The sequence below is a fragment of the Pundamilia nyererei genome, unplaced genomic scaffold, assembly GCF_000239375.1.
Source record: "Pundamilia nyererei isolate P.nyererei 1_Seehausen unplaced genomic scaffold, PunNye1.0 scaffold00003, whole genome shotgun sequence".
NCBI classification, from domain to species: domain Eukaryota; kingdom Metazoa; phylum Chordata; class Actinopteri; order Cichliformes; family Cichlidae; genus Pundamilia; species Pundamilia nyererei.
Genome location: NW_005187404.1, coordinates 1,998,168 through 2,016,645, shown reverse-complemented (window position 1 = coordinate 2,016,645; position 18,478 = coordinate 1,998,168). Strand labels below are relative to the sequence as shown.

At 38.7% G+C, this 18,478-nt stretch overlaps 1 protein-coding gene across 12 annotated transcripts in view; it reads left to right on the top strand.

The window, feature by feature from the left end:
• The window catches only part of gramd1bb (GRAM domain containing 1Bb), an 83,623-nt gene that overhangs the window by 14,027 nt on the left and 51,118 nt on the right, over nt 1-18,478 (top strand). For 8 of the 12 annotated variants that reach the window (XM_005720632.2, XM_005720630.2, XM_005720627.2 and 5 more), the window contains exons 1-3: nt 4,127-4,517; nt 12,845-12,934; nt 16,486-16,512. In XM_005720632.2, the coding sequence (XP_005720689.2) occupies nt 4,258-4,517; nt 12,845-12,934; nt 16,486-16,512 (377 nt within the window). In that variant the 5' untranslated portion in view covers nt 4,127-4,257. Of the gene's footprint in view, nt 1-4,126; nt 4,518-12,844; nt 12,935-14,614; nt 14,838-16,242; nt 16,262-16,485; nt 16,513-18,478 lie in introns of those variants that run through there. The other 4 variants (XM_005720625.2, XM_013911073.1, XM_005720634.2 and 1 more) reach the window with 4 other exon arrangements.

Below are 18,478 nucleotides of genomic sequence, written 5' to 3'. Positions count from 1 at the left end.
TTATCGGGACGATAGATGAGATTTTGGTCATATCGCACAGCCCTAAATCCTCCCATGCTTCTTTCAGCTCCATATCGTTGGTTCTGTAGTGTACCATGTCTTCAGCAATGTTTTGATGGTTACCAATGATGGTGAATCTTCAGTGGTGGTGCTTGTTGGCATCAGTGGTTCTTTTATTTTCTTTTGATTTAGTCATGCAGATGAGCCAGTTGATGCAGTGGGTTGGAAGTGTAGGCAGCTAAAAAAAAGGTTTTGGTTGTTTTCCTTCTTTTTTTTTTTTTTTTTAAATACGGCTGAACGTAGTTGTGAACAAGCTTATATTTGCATCCTGTCAAAAAACCAACCCATTATTAGATCTGGCCTATTTTCTGCATTGCCAATGAGGTTCTAACCACACAGTTGAAGTGTTATGTGTAGTCATACTATCATAGCACAGTTGATTTCTTACAAACACGCATGGATAAAAGCCAACTTTGTCCTACTTACGATACCCTGGAGATCTGCTGTTAAAGGTTCAATTTTAGGATACAAGGTATGAATTAATTTTATCTGTTTGGCTGCCGCATTAACACTCTGCAAGAAACCTTGGAGGGTTTTTTTTCTCTTGACTTTACAGTATGTTTTGTAATGCTGGAGTGCAGCCGGCAAATCCCACTTCTATTATGACTCCTGGATCATCTTTAAGATCAGGCCTTTTCTGACTTAAGAGTGGGATTTTCATGTTCTCACTTTACTTTCGTTGACTCTGGATGATCCTGTCTTCGATATTTAATCTTGACACCTTATGAAGTTTATACATTTTTAAAGTGCTTTATTATTGACTGGCTTTAACTGTTTAATTATTACATGATTAGTTTTCGTAGGAATATTAGAAACAGCAGTAGTAATGTTATTCAGTCTCTTTCTGCAAACATGATGTGCACTGTCTTTACCATAGCAGGCATATAAACTACCAGTCTCTGTTTGTTTCTCACCTCATAGATCCCAACTGAGAAAGCCATATGTGCACAACAACCATGCTAGTATTTTTAATGGTGTGGGCTATGAGAAAGCACAGATGGTTATTTTCACTATTCACTATTCACTCTGCTATCTTGTCAGTAGCAGTCTCGCTCACAACTCATCAAATACAGCACATGGTAAGGATGCCATGGCATCACATTTTAAAGCACTTGTTTCTGCTTAAGCCTAATTAAACCTTGAGCCTTGAGATTGTAACTGAGCATTTTTTGTTTATGCCATTGTCACACCTTCTGTCGCATTGTCACGTCACAGAATGGGAAACCTTTCCAATCTCCAGCAGGCTTATCACTGTGATACCCAAGAAAAGTTTGCCTTCTAATGTTAGAAAGTCTACGAATCAAATTCGGCAAAAGTTGGGACCATGCGCAAAAAGTAAAGAAAGCGCAGTGAGTTGCAAATTTCATAAACCATTATTTTATTCAAAATAGAACAAAAGGAAAGGACAGCATTCCTCCACCAAAAGTCAGAAACTAGTCTCCTCAGTTACAAACTGTTAAAAGAGGGGATGCTTATCGACTGGTAAAAATAGCCTTGTCCCAACTTTTTTGAGATGTGTTGCTGCAATCAATATAGTCTGAGCTAATATTTTCTTAAACTAGTATGGTTTTTCAGTTCATGTATTTCATATGTTTGTTTGTTTTTTATCTTCCACTCTGAATAAAATTAGTAAAACAAGTAAAATTCTATAAAGTAAACTAGTAAGCAGTGTTGGGTGTAATGAGTTACTAAGTAATGCATTACTGTAATTAAATTACTTTTCCACTGAAAAAGTAGAGTAACTAATTACTGTTCATTTTTAGGTATTTTAATTACAGTTATTTACAATGTACTTGCATTACATTGTAAAATACTTAAACTCGCTGAATATCATTATTTAATTTCAATAATTTGTCTTCTAAAGGTAGAAGTAAACTCTTCGGCTTTAACATCGCTGTAGTGCAGCTGCACGTCATTTCGCGCCAGTTTGCTGCATAGTTGTATTCTAAAGTGGAAGATGTCGGACTCGGCTGAAGCGAGTGGCTGTTTTATGAAATGGACATATTCCCGTCTCTTCACTTTTCTGAAACAAGCAGACAAGAATATTACAGTAATATGTAAAAACTATCGGCTGCTGTTAATAGCACGAGTAATCTACTGAAGCGCCTGACACGAGAGCATAGACGAACACTTCTGAGTGATCCTTGTTCATCATCCATGGATAACACCGCGGCAACTCCTGCTAAGCAGGCAAAACTGAAGGTGAAAAGCAAAACTGAAAAGCATCTGAAGGTGAGCTTAAAAAATGATTGCAGGCTACATTGTGGAAGAGATGCTACCGCTGCGTACTGTAGAGTCTCCGTCTTTAAAAAAAGTATTTATTATTTAAAGAGTTTAATTTCTATTGTTTGCCCACTCAAGGTTTATAGGGATTTTAAAAAGTATTTAGTTAAATTACTTATTTAGTAATTAAGTTACTTTTCTGACACAGTAATTAGATAAGTATTTTAAATACAATATTGACTAAGTAATTAGTAATTAATTACTTTTTTAAAGTAACTTACCCAACACTGCTAGTAAGCTAGCACTGTCCTTCCCATTTAAACAAATATACTTAAATGTGACAGCAAAAGATTCTGAGCATTTCTTAATATTTTTGGTGATTTGGGCATGAGCATGTGTTGATACTTGTATCTCATTTTCTCACACAGTACTGGCAACTTGCTCTGTGTTGATTTCTAACATGCCCCCATTTCACTTTTTGTCGTGTTTTGTTTTTTTTTTTGCTTCACAGTTAGACATACAATAGTGACACGTGTGGTTTTGCTCTCATTCAAAAAAAACAAGACATCAAGGACCTGTCAGTAACGTTGCAGTTTCAAAATCACCTGCTGAAAGAATTGCCATCTTCAGAATTGTAAAGAAAGCTTCTCTGTTGAGTACATATACCACATAAAACAGTTTGCAACCACTCAAATATCCTCTGTTTACAATGATAGTGATCCACAGAGACCATCCATTACATGTGACTTTTTTTTTCCTTTCCTTTTTTTTGTGGATATTGGCAGAAGGTTTATAGTCTTGTATACATTTAACAAAGGCCTTGTGGTTTGACAGACTTAAGCTGGTGCATGGTGGTGGGTAGGCAGCGTATGTTGAGTAGAACAGTGTGCTGCCTGTCTCCTGTGATTGGTGTCCATGGTGTCTTCCTTTGTCTGTGTGGGTTCTTGTCCATTAAGCCCTGCCTCTTTTGATTATCTGCCTGTGTGGTTGTGTGTGACTGCTTAACTTGGCCATTATCATCCTCAGCCTTGCCTTTACCTTGCAGTCCTATCACTTCCCTTTAACCTGTAGGCATTAACTGTGTGGAGAGCACGGCACACTGGGGCACAAGACGGACTTCAGCCTGAAGCAACAGTGTCTTCCTGCAGCATCGCCAAAATGAGCACAAAGTGACGGCAAACAGCCTCCCAACCTCATACATCGGAATCGGCAATCAACGGCTGACAGTGGTTGCCTTCCCTTTAGCATTAGCGGTAGCTAAAATAACAGCTCTCGGACAGTGGCATAGTAAATGTGTAGTTGGGTGTGTGTGTGTGTGTGTGTAACTTGGCCTCCCAGTCCCTAGGGAGAACCAGCAAAGGAGTTGTGTTACACTCCCTGACAGACCTTATACATGTTTCATCTGCTAGCCTCAGAACAGAAGCCCCCTTTGTTATCTAATCTAGCCCTCTTCTCTCCAGCCTGAGTTCACCGCCACAAGACTGCTCTTCTAAATCAGTCAGCTGGCCACTGAGCTACACAAACACCAACAGCTGAGGAGCAGCAAAAGGACTTGGTTAAGCCTTAGATATCTACTACCAGGATCTATATGCCAGTCTTATAATCCGTAGGCTAGCATGCAGAAAGGGCTTTAACATAAACAAGACCTGAAGGGGCTATGGGAGGTCTACCAAAGATTTTCAAGGATCTCAACTGTGCCTCACTTGTTCAGCCCTGAGCTTTTCTGCAATTCTTCAAGGCACAGAATTGCAAGACCTGTAATAATCTTAAGTAGTGTATCTTAAAAGAAGTGCTTTAGGGGAGTATTTAGAGAGCTAGGCAAAAATCATGACTGACACTCTTAGACCTCCTTCACTCCAGGTGAGTGTGCCAAAAGATGCTCCAGCATACTCCGATGGAGGAAACAATGCTGTGTCAGATGGCTCTGTGCGATCCAGCTCGTCAACACCAACCCTCCGTCGCAAACGCTTCAAAATGCGCCGCATGAGGAATGTGCCCAGTGAAAGGGAGATCGAAAGAGGGCGGCCGACCAACTGCCACCTTACAGCCAGATCCCGTTCCAGCTCCAAGGAGTACCTTCAGTTGCCTTCCATCGAAATCACACCATCAAGCGACGAAGATGCTCCTTCCTGGTCGAGGTGCTCCACACCAAGTGCATCTCCTCGCCGTAAGCGTTTCCTGTTGAGGAAGTGGCTGAAGGTCAGAGAAAAGAAGGAGCAAGGCAGTGAGAGCAGGTTTGTATGGGCCCTTTCTATTCACCTAAACCCCTCTTCTTCCCTAATACCTCCATGATGCTTCATAATTCCTGCTATCTGCACTAATGATGTATCTCCTACTTGAGAGTTCAGTTGTTGGCATGGTATTTTTCAATGACTGAACCTTTAGGTCTCTGTTTAGCTGAGTCTTATGTACTGATTGTGCTTGTCTTTCGTCCATATTTTGTTAGTTAATAAGTTAATAAATAAGTCAGATAGTTTATTTGTTAAGTGTTTTTCACAGGCGAACAGTCACAATAGGGCTGTATGCAGAAAGACTAAACTAAAAAAGAACATCAAGGGCCATAATAGCCATTAAAAAATACAAAATAAATTGCACAGATTGTTGCACCACATTAATGGAGTCACCAGAGTGTTGATCCCTGTCCACAGGTTACCCACATTAACAAGTTACATCTTCTTGCATGCAAGAGGCATACACAGTAAATGTTTTCAGTCATTTACTCATAGCTTAAAAGGTTGATCTGATTACACTATTGAAGACAGATCAAAAGGTTTAGATAATCAAAAGGTTTCCTCCTTTGAAAGTATGTGCGTGCAAAGTCTGGTATCTCAGATAAAATAATCAAGCGTGCAGCATGAGGAAAGGTCATAGTATTCTAAGTTGCAAATACAAATAATGTTGCAAATGCACTCAATTGTTCAGTCAGGCCTCTGAATGTTATTTGTAGCAGATAATCTAATTTTGCAAAGATAAACAAATGACTTAGCAAAAGAGACTAGTTAACTCGTGACTGATATCTAGAAAATACACTTTGGTGTCACAGAGGAAATAATGACAAAATTCTGATACTCTTTAAAAACAAATGATAATACTACTATTATACTACTACTACTAGTACTATAGTAATATTATAAACAACGTAACTAAGTATGTGTTTCTCTTAGGTATTGACGAAAAAATAAAGCCAATTTATTTTAATCTTGTCTGAGATGGTGCTATGCTTCAGGTAACATTGTGCCATATTTTTGTTGCTGCCACTCTCTGTCACTGTTCCTGTGTAGTGTGTGGCTGGTAGACTTTTCCTTTTTAATATCCATTTTTTAGACACAAACAATTGTTTTATCCTGTTAATTTAACGTTATCTGTTAATGTTACAGACAAGCAGGGCTGATAATATTTGCTTCCACATTAATGTTACTGCTTTATTGTTCTCCATAGGCACTAGCTTAATAATAACAGATGGCTAATGTGGCTATAAGATAATTGCTAATAGTTAAACAGGAAACCTTAACATTTATGATTTATGGTAAGCGTTAAATGCCTCAGTGTTCCTGAAGTGGGAACAGTAATGACTTCATGGAATTCCTTATAAAGTGTTGTTCAGTGTTATAGATCAACTTCAGCTGCTGAACACCACCCAACATTGTTCTTTACTTTAAAATCCATCACAAACTAACCTGTTTATCCTGCACGAAACAGCAGTATTTTAATAATAACGGAGTCTGTTTTCCAGGACATTTCACAATATGAAAAAACATAGCTTCACATCATATACAGATCCAATACCTGATTTTAAAAAATTAGGACATTGTGCCAGATTTGCTCAGTGGGTGAGCAGGTGACCATATGCCACATGGCTGGAGTGCAGCAGGCTGGGTTTGAGTCTGACCCACGGCCCTTTGCATCATAACTTCCCCTTCTCCCTCTCTTCGCTTTCCTGTCTGCCTTCATTGTTCCACTATCAAATAAAAGCAAAAAATGCACCTTTAATGCAGCTTTAAATTTCCAATTTATCAAATGCCACTGAGCAGTTCTTACTTTTTAGATATATACCTCTGTAGTTTCCCCTTCCATCTGTGAGTGCCATCATTGCTCTCCCTGAGAAACACAGCTTGCAGACACACTGTGTGACAAACTGCACACAAGCAATTTGCTTTTGCTGATATTTGTTGAGCAGTGGATACACAAATAAGATCTCTTGTAGTCATTCAGGTGTTATTGTTAAATAAAAATATCCCCAAAATGGGTTAAACCTAAAGTAACACCGCTGTTTTGAAAATTTAAAGAGTAGAAAATACAGATACTTGTATTAAAATGTAGAGAGCGAAAGTTAAGAGTTAAAGTAAGAAAAATAAATACTCAAGTAAAGTACAGATACCTGAAAATTCTAGCAAAGTACAGTAACAGTATTTGTACTTTGTTACTTCTCATCTTCTTCTCAAATTCCACAGAACTATATGCAATAGAATAATTTGGTAATGTGATGACATTTAATAACCAAAAGGTCAAAGATTAACCTCTCACAATGGGTTCACCTGAAACCGTGGCTGATTGTGACCTACACCCGTTTTCACACCTTGGCTCGTGTAATTAGGTAGAGTATCATTATCAATAGGGGGTTAGTGATAGGGCTCCACCTGTCGCTCTGAAGCTTTCGGATGAGAGGTGAAACATCTTCAAGGAAACTTAAAGAAGTCTAGATGCTTTTCTTTCCAAGCTCCTTAGAGTACGATGACCTGGATGACTGAGAAGCTTCACAGACATATTTACTTTGGCATGTTAATGTTTTACTTTTTTTCACTGGTATTCACAGCTATAACTCAGAAAAAAAGAAGGCGAGATTGTGACTGTGTTTTAATGAGACACAGAACTGGTGGCATTTACCTTTAGTTATCAGTTAGACATCTTTATTGTCTTCACTGCTCATATAAGTCTGACCTGAATCTAAACTGTAACCTGTCTGGTTGGCCTAGGAATACAAATGCATTTTGGTTAGTCTAGTTGAAAAATAATATTTTCTCCTCCCAAACCATGACAAGCTAGAAGGAAAAGCTCTGATAATTTCTCTTCTCGTTGTTTTTTTTCTGTCTTTCTTGTTTTTTTCGGGGGCCACTTATCACTGCTAACAGCAGACAGGAATAGATTCATTCTTCCCTCCATAAATGTGCTATCTTTCTCTGAATTGAAGGCACTCTCCAGAGGTGCATAACTGCCGCAGCATCCTTGAGTGTGAAATATGGTCATTATCGAGCAGTTCTTGAGAAAATCTCTACTTCTTCCTGAAGGTGTAATGTGAACTTTCGTAAGAAGTGTTCCTCAGCTTATTAATGTACTGTGGCATAAAGCTGACATGGCTTCTCAGTGTGCTGCCTGGTACAACTGAATCTATTATGTAAAAGAAAAAAAATACCATGGTTTAAAACTGTGTGAGAGTGACATAAATAATTCAGATGTTAATGTTTGTCGTTACTTAATTATTGCTGAAGCAGAGCAAGAAGTGCGTAAACGTCCGAGACAGTTTGTTCTGTTTCACAGTGTTCTCTCGCAGAGTTGATATTTAATATAACATTCGCTGTATCGAAACCTTTGTTATGACTGAAAGCTGTTTTCCCACATTCTTCTACTGAGTGGTCTCACATGACGTCACATGCGCATTGCTCTACAGCTGTCCGCCATGTTGGATGTGAATCAACCACATGGTTGTTAGATACAAATGTGTATATCACGGTATATCATGGTTGACAGCAGTTCCCAGTAGTTTCTGGCCGTTGCTGGATGAAAAGGGTTGCAAAGAAGTGGATGCACCAAAAACCTCCCAGTGAGTTTAGTTGCTTTGGTTGCTAGCAGATTCCCGTGGTTGCCTGTAGTTTTTCATGTTTGTCTGCAAATACTCACTCACTACTACTAATTGGTAAATGAACTGGTTCTTATATCAGTAGCTTTTCGACTCTACCTACCTTATTCATCACATGATAGAGGCATCAGAGAGAAATTACAAATGCCACAGAATATCTTTTACATAATTTTTCTTTCTCATCAGTAAACCCTCATGCCTTACGAGTGGGGGATCTTTCTTCCCGGAGAAAACATTCCCATGAGCATACAAATTTTTTCACTCATGACTCATGAGTGCTTTGTATTAATTTGCAGTGACCCTTTCCTGTAAAGTGGCTCCAAATCATGCCAGTAAAATGTCCCTAAAACTGTAAGTTCCTGGAACCTTCACTGTCGGAGTCGGTCATTCTGTTTTTTCCCTTAATTCATCATCAATCTGTAACATTCCCTGACTTTGACTCCATACTGTTAACATTCATATAAATATCTTCTACAATATCTGATGGCTCACTACGAAAAACGTATGAATGAAATAAATTGTTATTGTGTTATTTTAGGTAGCTTTTGTTGGCATGCAGCTTGAACCACCACTGCGACCTCCAATTTCCAATGCAATTGGTTTTCCTCTTATTTTGGAGTCTTTTCATACAAACAAACAAATAGTAACTCTAGATTGTGGAGCCTAAAAAAATAATAAATAAGCTGTCATTCATGAATACTGTAGTTAGTTGTTTGCTGTTCAGTTCATTTAAATTGGATATAGTTTATCCTCATGCTATTGCATTCTGGAGGTTCTAAAATTAAGATAAATTACCACCAGAAGTTAATTTACATATGAAATATGAAGGGTATAACACACCACATCATTCTTTCTTTTTAAAAGGCTTTTAGCTTAGTAGTTGTTTTTTGAGTGACATAGGCACGGCACAAAAGCAGCAGCCGAAGTAAAACCTATTAATCTTGTGCTTTTTAAAATGCCTACATTGGTTTTGTGACTTGAAGCCTGCTTTAATTTCCCAGTTAATATACAAACGTAGCAGAGCTTTTATATTTAACCACATCTTTGTAGATTTATAAAGGGATCTGGTGCGGTTACCTTGGTTACCTTGGTCTACTCTTCTGAAAGGCTTTAGAAATATTATATCACATTATATTATATATAATAGCAGGTATTTAGAAACATTTTTTGAGATGTAAGGAGAAATTTTACATACCGTAAGCACTCTTATGTTTCATTTACATATAGGGTGTCGTTTTAGAAAATGTTACCTGTCAGTACTTGTTTGTAGTGTGTAAATGTCACATAAAATCAGCAGTAGAAATGTTGTGCCCCCAAAATGTGTACATAAGCTTTGTGATGTGAAACCTGCTTCTACTCCTCAGTTAATATACAACTCTGGCAGATCCTTTACAGATAGTCAGATGTGTTGCAGTGTGAAAGAACTCTGTTTTCTCCTCATGGAAACACTCAGAAGTATTTCACTAGGATGAAATTAAGATGTTTTACGCTTCCTGTAGTAAATCAGCTCTGCCATGATGCCTTTTACATTTCTAAAGAATTAACGGGTGTAGAATACAATTGATTTATTTGACTCTGACTGCAGTTTTAAAATTCTTTAAATAATTAATTCTTTGTTATACAACTTTAGCTCTTTCATCACTGACATGGAAGGCCAATCAGTTTTCCTCTCATCAAACTGCTTTAAATGTTTAAATCTTTAGTGATGAATGTGAAATCATGAAATCATTTAAGTGTTATTGATTTTAATCCTCTCTAAGTAAAGCCTCATTCTTTGTCCAGCCTGAGTGTTTTTACTTATCCCTTGTCGCAGTATTGACATGTTATCCTGTTTCATCTTAATCTTGTCATTCTGATGTTTTTCTCGTCTTGTGGTCTGACACATTCGGTGTGCACACTGTGTGTGCATGTGGACCTATGTGTATCTCTGCGTGTCTAAGATAGTGTTTCAAAGAACAGAGGGAGCTTACAGACACAGTGGAAGCTGCTGCTTGATAAGAGCAGAACAATTTCCAGAAAGTGGTAGAACATTTTTACCTGGTTTGACCCCTACTTGGTCTAAACATAAATATTTCAGCTACTCAACAGAAAAAAACTGAGGTTTGAAGAGATTTCCAGAACTCTGCTGTTCTTCAGGTAGTTTCATTGCAGTTGTAGAAACAATGTTGGTATTTTTGTGTCATTATGTGAACAATAGAACTTTCTGAGTTAAAGAGCAGTGCTTCTGATTACATGTCAAAACCAGGTGAATTCTTCTACTTTAAGGTGTAAAGTGGTTAGTTTGGTCAACCATGGTCAACATTTGTCGTAATGTCTGTAGTTTTACACATAGAGGATAAAATCGTCTTCAAAAGACATAAAATTTAACGTTTTAAGCAAGAGAAGATTTTTTTTCATGGTTTTAGAGTAGAAAAAGAAAAAATCATCACGTAGTTTGTAAAACTTTGAGCAGCCTAAGTGGTCTGAGCTCTCATATAATGTTTGCAAAGTCTTTATTAGGGTTATGACTTCATAGGCTATACAAAGCTATACAAACCCTCTGACTTGGGGAACATCTAAATAACTGCATAGCATCTATAGTCACATGCTTGGATTGTGAACAGAGAAGTTTCATTGTTGAGAATGAAACTTCGTACGTGTACATGTCAAGCAGGATTGATAGAAAGGCAAATCCTCTCTAAGTGTTTGACTGCATTAGACTGGAATAGTAATGCACATTCTGGTCTGTGCAGTGACACCTACACAAATATGACCTGTCTGCTTACTGCCAAGTGAGATATTTGCAAATTAATTTTAAAAAAAAGGAAAGAAAAGCCTGGAGTCTTTGGAGTTAAGTCCTGGGCACTGATGAAATTAAAGTGAACTTTTTGGCCTGAATGAGCAACAGTGCTAGAAGCTGAAAAAGAGGAGGGTTTCAAAATTGGACAACGTAAGAGGTGCAAGCCAAGGTTTTGTCAGAGTTCCCAAGCTTAGCATCGGAAAAATAAAAGCTGAAGGAAGTCACAGAACTAGAAGCTTTATTCTGGAGGTGTAGGTTAAAATCCCCCCAGACAAGAACTGAAAGAATGTAGTGGCTATAAAAAGTGTTTATAAACTGATGGGCTGTTATTAAGTACTAACCATCAAGCCGCATATTTGCAAAGTTCATTTTCCCTTTCGTTTTTTTTAAAACTGTTATTTACTAAATAAAGAAAGAAAATGTGTATCCTGCGAACTGTAAACCAGTCACTGCTTAATATTTAAAGATGAGGAGATACAATATAAATTATAAACATGGATCATACGTGATCGAAGTTTGGATTATGTAGCTTTGTTGTCCTTGATTTTGTTGTACCTTTTAATATGTTGGTTTAAAAAGGAAAAAGTAAGAAAGTATAATGAATAGTGTCGGGGTATTGTACTAATTGTGTACGAGCAATGAATAATTCAGTCTGGATCGACTCCATGTCTACATTCTGTTCTTGTCATTTAGAATGAGCATGCTCTGAAGGACAGAGATATATACACCAGAATAAACACATCTGATTAGAGTGCATACAGTATGTCTTAGCCTTGAGTGAACAGCTTGCAGTGGAGGAAGCAGGAGGGAAGATAGGAACCCGGCAAAATGATATGAAATTGCAAAGATTTATCTTTTGAGTGACATCTGCAGTCAGGAGTCAAGTTTTTGTACCAGAAAAGCAGCAGATGATCCGATAAAGCTAATTTTAGCTTGTTTATTGTTTTCGCTGGGGTTTTCTTTGTTACATTTTGTTACATGATAACAATTATTAACTACTTTTCATTTATATTAGTAGCAGTGTATACATGTGTATTATTAATAGTAAAAACTTAAACGTTCGAAAAGAACATTACAGATTACTAAAATAACTGATTAACTCGGACAAGTATTTTCAAAGTGCGTCAACAATTTCCCAAAATAATCTCAGGCTCCCAAAATCTGCATTTTTCATACATTCCAGCATCTCCTCCAGGCTTGGACAGCTCATAGCTGCTTTAGGAAATAGGTCAAGGCATCCTGCAGACTTAAGAGTGTGAATTAATGAAGACCTTTTTTCCCAACAGACTGGCTTTATTCTTAAATGTCAAAGCGTGGATGAGAATAACTGCAGAATTTTAAAATAGGGAAATAAATGCTCGGGAAAAAACGCTCTCAATTACTAGTGTATTAGTCATATACTATATAAGACGTAACTGATAAATATACTGCAGCTTGTGCATTATTTGTGGTGTAGCAGAAACAATCCTAAATCTCTTCAAAAGATCTCTGGCTCCTAAGCTGTTCAAGCCCCATTTTTGTGAATGAATATTTTCTCTCTATATATATATATTTAAACATCTGTAACCCCCCCCCCCCAAAAAAAACAACTGCAGAACTCTTTTTTTTTTCTCTGCATAGCCCATGTCATATATCGCCCTCTAGTGTTACCATGGGATATGTGCATGCAAAAACTGTAGCTGACACATACTTTACATGCTGACAGAGTGAGAGTTGAAACTAATAGATGAAATTTATTTTTATATAAGTTCACGCATAGAGTTTATTTGTATGTATGTTTGCTTTTGTTGTGTTTTTCTTTTTCTTTTTTTTTACTTTATTTTAGGGAGAAATAGGCCAAAAATAAATACATTTTAGATGCAACGTCTGTATCTTTTCATTTTTGCTGGAACTGTGTGACACTGACTGTCACCCTGATTTTCTTGCAGCAGCCAGCAAAGCAGTCAGCAAAGCAGCCTGCAGAGTAGCCATGAAGACGAAAGCAATCGCTTCTTGACTCCATTGATCCGAGAGGAGAGGTGAGCAAGTGTGTAACTGCTGCACACATTTGCCTTTGCATGAGACACTTTTTATGTGGTAGAGCAAGAGGACTTTTAACATGTGTTAGCAAACCAAGTCGAAGCTGGGATTTGAAGGTCAAACCCAGGAAGTTATGTGCTACACTGCAAGGGTCACTCTGTAAGAATTTAATTTATTATTAGAGGAATTATGATGCTGTGAGCATCAGTGAGGGCACATACACTGTGTTTTGTGTGTCTATCTCATACAGTCATTCAAAGTGAAAGAACAATGAAGTCAGTGTTTTTGGTCATTTCATATGCAGTCTCTGGTTATTGCATATATTCTCCAGTAGAGGGCAGTCCAAGGTCTATTTTTTTGCCAGTAGTGACGGTGAGGCAAAAAGATTGGTTGTGGCTTTACATTTAGATATTTCATCAGTTTCATAAAAATGCTAATTGAAGCCTCATTCAAAAAAACATTATTTTTTCTTCGAGGGGCCTTGTTCTGTGAAAATAGATTCAAATGAAGCTTTTGAACCATCCATAAATGCCACGCTCTGATTTTCCTTCTGATGTGACATTCATGAGAACTACAAACTGACAGAGAAGGTTCTTTTACTGGTGCCTACGCCGCAGTCATTTGAAAGCGGTGATATGTAACTTCTCCCACAGCAATTAGAGGCTCTGCGTCCCAGAGCTCAGCTTGAGTTGAGAGATTAGCTCTTTGTCACTCTTTGCTGCAGTTGTCACAGCATCACTACTGAGAAGTAAAATCAGTAACTGAATCTGGTGCTTAGGCGTGTGCATGTCTTTATTTGTCATACGTGTGTCGGCCTGTGATGTGATATCCAGTTTTTATGGCAATTTTTACAATCAGTAAAGCTGTAGAGAAGCCTTGATAATACATGTGGTAGTTTTCAGGCTGAGTAAAGGAAACAAAAGCAGAGTCTCTAGTGTGGTCTCTGTCCCTGCACAGCAAACCCATATGGAAAAGATATATATAAATCTTATAAAGTTTGTATCTGTCTTGTGTGAAACTTGTATGAAAAGCATACAAGAGTGAAAACAGATATAATATCCTTTGAAAAATTATATAATGAAACTTGTATGTTTTGGATACTAAAACAATATATGAAAGTAATGAGAAAGTGGCCACTTTCATGAGTAAATCATGTAAGTTTTTACTATTTCTTTTCCATATGGGAACTTTAGCTGTTCATCTGCTATAAATATTAAAATAATCATTTTTAAAAAGATGAGGAAAAGGAACTTTGCTAGATCGCTGCAAAAATTAAACAGATTTTTGCATAAGAAAACCTGCACACCAAATTTATAAGTCTTTCAATCCAAGGGTGGTGCTTAAAATCACACCAGATAATGACAACCTGCAGGTAAAAAAACACAAGACTGTGTCAATAATTATTCTTCTAAACTGGCTAATTTCATGCTCATAATGTTATGTGGTGTGCCAAAAACAGAGTAGAATCTGGTTAAAATAAATAGTTTGTTGCTTTAGAGCAAATAAACTGCTGCTCATATTGTTCATGTGCAGAGCTAAGATTCAGTCAAGCATGATGCAAAAGTAGGACATCCTGAAGAGAAAATTTGCAAGAATCCCCTCCGTCTAGCCTCTGAATAACCACCCACTTAGTTGTCTTTGCTTTTAGCTCAGTCTACCAGAGCTGTGCACTACACCTCCACTGTTTCTCTCTGTCCTGCTCTCCCTCCCGCGCACTCTCCTCGCTCAGTGTCTCCTCTTACTCAAATCAGGAACAGCACCTGTGAAACCTATGGGATTTTTTGCCGCTCTTTTCTTTGCTGCACTGGTGATAGCTAGTGAGGTTTGTCTGCAGCAGCTGCAGGGAGAGCAGCGTTCTGTAGCCGGCTTTAGAGGGCACGGAATGTCATGTCTCCTCTGCAGGTAAAAACAGCTGGATTTCTGCCTGGCGGCTGCCTTCTCGCAAACTTCGCCCGTGTCGTCATCTCCATGCCAGTCACGCTTGTGTTTTTTGCTCTCTCTGCGTTTGTCTGTCTGCCTGGTGTGCTGCAGTTTTTGCTCGGTGTATGATGTGCGCAGCTGCATTTTCTGGTGAAGTGGCAGCAGGCTAACACAGTATGTGAACGTTTAGCTGCCTCAGCCAGATTATCAGGGCATCTGTGGAGGTTTTTGGGAAGGACGTGAAGACAAGTTTGCTCATTCCCTGTCATTGTCATGTTTTTGGTTTCGTTGCCTCTGACGCTTCTGCTCAACTCCTCCACTTTAACTGCAGATAGTGTTATGTAATATCACAATGTGACTTTGCTAAGTGAGTGTAATATGACTCATCGGTGAAGATGATGCAGCACATGATTGTGAGTTGTGAATGAAAATTTGTGCATTGTGAGACATGCCGGATCAATTTGCAGAATAGAGAATACGTTTATGTAACTACAGTGAAATTGCCAGGCTGTCATGTGACACTTAGCTTTAAAGCCCCTCCCTTCTCAGAAGGTTTAAGTAATATATCCGCAGCTATATTTCCACCACCATATGAAGCACTACAATGCAGCAAGCAGACAGAGATGGACTTTATTTAATCATACACTGGGGAAGCTCACCCCCTCCAGATATCTATAACTAGATTATAAATGCTCAAATATTGAATTAATATACACTGTGTGTTTTCATTCTTACATAATGATATCAAATTGTACACATTAGTAAATCATTATCCTGAATAAGTTTTTTCACATTCACAGCCAGTGGCTGCCCAGAGATTGTGGGTCTTGCACAGTCAATACCATTTTTGAATGCAAGGTGGTTGCACTGATAGGAGGCAACCTTTCTGCAAACAGTTGCAGTCTGATTTGGACTGACTGCAGTCACCCTCTGATTGTTGAAGGTTTGTAAATAATTGTACTTAATTTGTAAATGCAGACAGATTGCCAACATGCTGCCATCAGTCTGAATGAGTCTTTGTCAACTTAACGGGACAACTTGGTTTCAAGCAGGTTGTATTCTGGTTTTATTACTGTAGAACAGGAAGGCTCCTCAGTGTCTGCTGATTCCTGCTTCTAATTCCTTTCTTGTTTGGGTGGTTATTTGAGCTACTGTTGCTTTCCAATTGTTTTTCCGGGGAAATCCCAGTAGGGACACAGTTTCTGAAATACTGAGACCACTCTGTTTGGCATCAATCACCGTGCCACACTCAAAGTTTCTTCCCATCCTGATGCTCAGTTTGAACGTTGGCACGTCATCTGACCAGTGCCTACATCCCTAAATATAATTGCTTCCAAGTGATTGGCTGATTAGACCATTCTGTTAACAAGCAGTTGTGGACATGCGCCTCACCTCATGCGTCTCAGGTAAATTATAGTTAGTGAGTTTGTAAAACTATATGAATATATAATGAATGCAATAGATTCTTTACATGAGTTGTTCTAAAGTGAGGAGTTATAGTTATTTAGAAGAAAAAGAAAGTGTTTTTTTGATGTCACAACCACATAATATGATGCAGAGTGTTTCAGCTGTTAGATAAAAGCTGTGTCTGCAGTACGCTATGACTGAATGTGCTTTTTCCCCCGTGCAGGTCTGACAGTGCAGCGGACAAAATCAGGTGAGTCTACTTCCTCATCGTCCCCGTAGAGGTGGTGGCATGCATCGTATGCTGGTGAGCTTATCCACCGTGACCAGCCTTACTGTCACCCCATCTGCCCTGGCCCCACCCACCCCTCATGTGACACAGATTCACGCCTTTGTCCACCAACCAAGGTGTCTGAATACGCTTTACATTTGGAGAGGCCAGCAGTGAATACAGTTGCAAGCCATGGAATGCCATTGTTATCTTTTATTGGACAAACAACATTAGACACAAACAGGGCTTTGTAGGTTGGGCACTGTTGTGGAGATTGTAGTCCTTTAGCTACCCAGCCGGTGGCAGGTCAGCACTGTGCACTCACACTGTGGGCACAGACACTTTGCTCTTTGGGGTGTGAAGGCTGTGCAAGAGAGACTGTGCTGGACCTGAAGCAAAAAGGTCCAAGGCGTACACTGGAAAGGTGAGTGTGATTGGCTACAAGCAAGTCTTTGACCGGCAGCATGACGAGAAATTATATAAGTTGCTGTTTCTACGTTTCTGACTTTAGGACTGCTCTCCAATGTTGAGTCAGAGTGTAGTCAACCCAGTAATAGATATACTGTACTAACTTTCAGACATGGTGTTGAGCATGTTTTATCTTATGTAGAAAGTGATACTGGCAGTTTGTTATGAGGCCATAACCATGTAAGCGCTTTGCTTTTTGATGTGTGCCTGTGTTTGATGCTCGCAGCGATCATTCAGGAGAAATGATGTTTGTGCAGCACATTTTCTGAGCTGAATGAACACTGTTATTATTCTGTGTTTGTGTGTGTGCAATCTGGTATGCGTGTGTCTGCTTTGGTATGCTTTGAGTGGTCAGTCATGCGAGTTTGGTGACAAGTAGGCCAGTCCAGGTTTAAACCACTAGGAGTCTCTGTACTCCGGCATTTAGTGCAATGCCTTTCAAGCCAGGAGCCGTGCCTTTTGTGGGAAAATTTATGGTAATTAGATGTTGATTTTCCTTTTCTTCCTAGTTAATGCTTGTTGAATTTGTGAGGACAAGGGACTCTGAGAATGTCTGAAATTTGTTTTGGATACACAGGTGGCTCAGCTGCATGTTGTATATGGTGGGCAAACCTTCTGAATGACAGTGGGTGTATTTTGTAATAGTGAGTGTTAACTATTAGTCCAAGAGATGCTGCTTTTGTTGCATTTTGTTTGATTGCCATCTTCACTTAAACACCTCTGCATTTTTAGAATGATTCATACATTCTGCTTCGGGTAGGATGGCAGAACAACAGAGGTGGATAACTGCCTATTGAGAGGAAAACACAGAACTGAATGGTTATGAGTGCATATGATAGAATATAATTAAACAATAGCAGTAAAATTTTTAATGATTAGTGAGATTAGTTGTTAAAAAACAAGATGTACTAACACCAGTCATACATTTAAAAAAAAATAAGGGAGGAGGGGGAATTAAAAAATGCTGATCGTACTATTACAGTGCAATGTTTTGATGAGAAGTCTTAAATCCTTGCATTTTTATTAATGTTGCTGAAGCTGATGTCCCTCCGCAAAATGTGTTTCCCCACACAGCAGAAACTACTCTGAGCAAAGAGCTCAAGGTGTTGACCCAGTCGCCAAACTCCCTAAATCCAATCAAGCATGTGTGGGGTTAGGGATGGGTACCGGTTCTGACATAAACGGTAGTAACCAGACCGAAAAGCAGCGCACATTTCGGTGTTTTATTTCGGTGCTTTTTTTCCCCAGAGATGTCATGCACTTTGGATTCCAGCCAATCATTTTACCTTTGCGAGCGTAGTAGGCGGGCTCAGGTACGTACGTTCTTTTAGAGCAGAGCTACAGATTAAAAATGCCCAAGGCGAAGCGGTCAAAGTCTGGCTTTACTTCATAGCAAAAGATGCAAACTCAGCAGCCTGCAACAAGTGCTTTAAGGTGATACTGTGCAAAGGAGGTAACACCTCGAATCTGATGAAACACC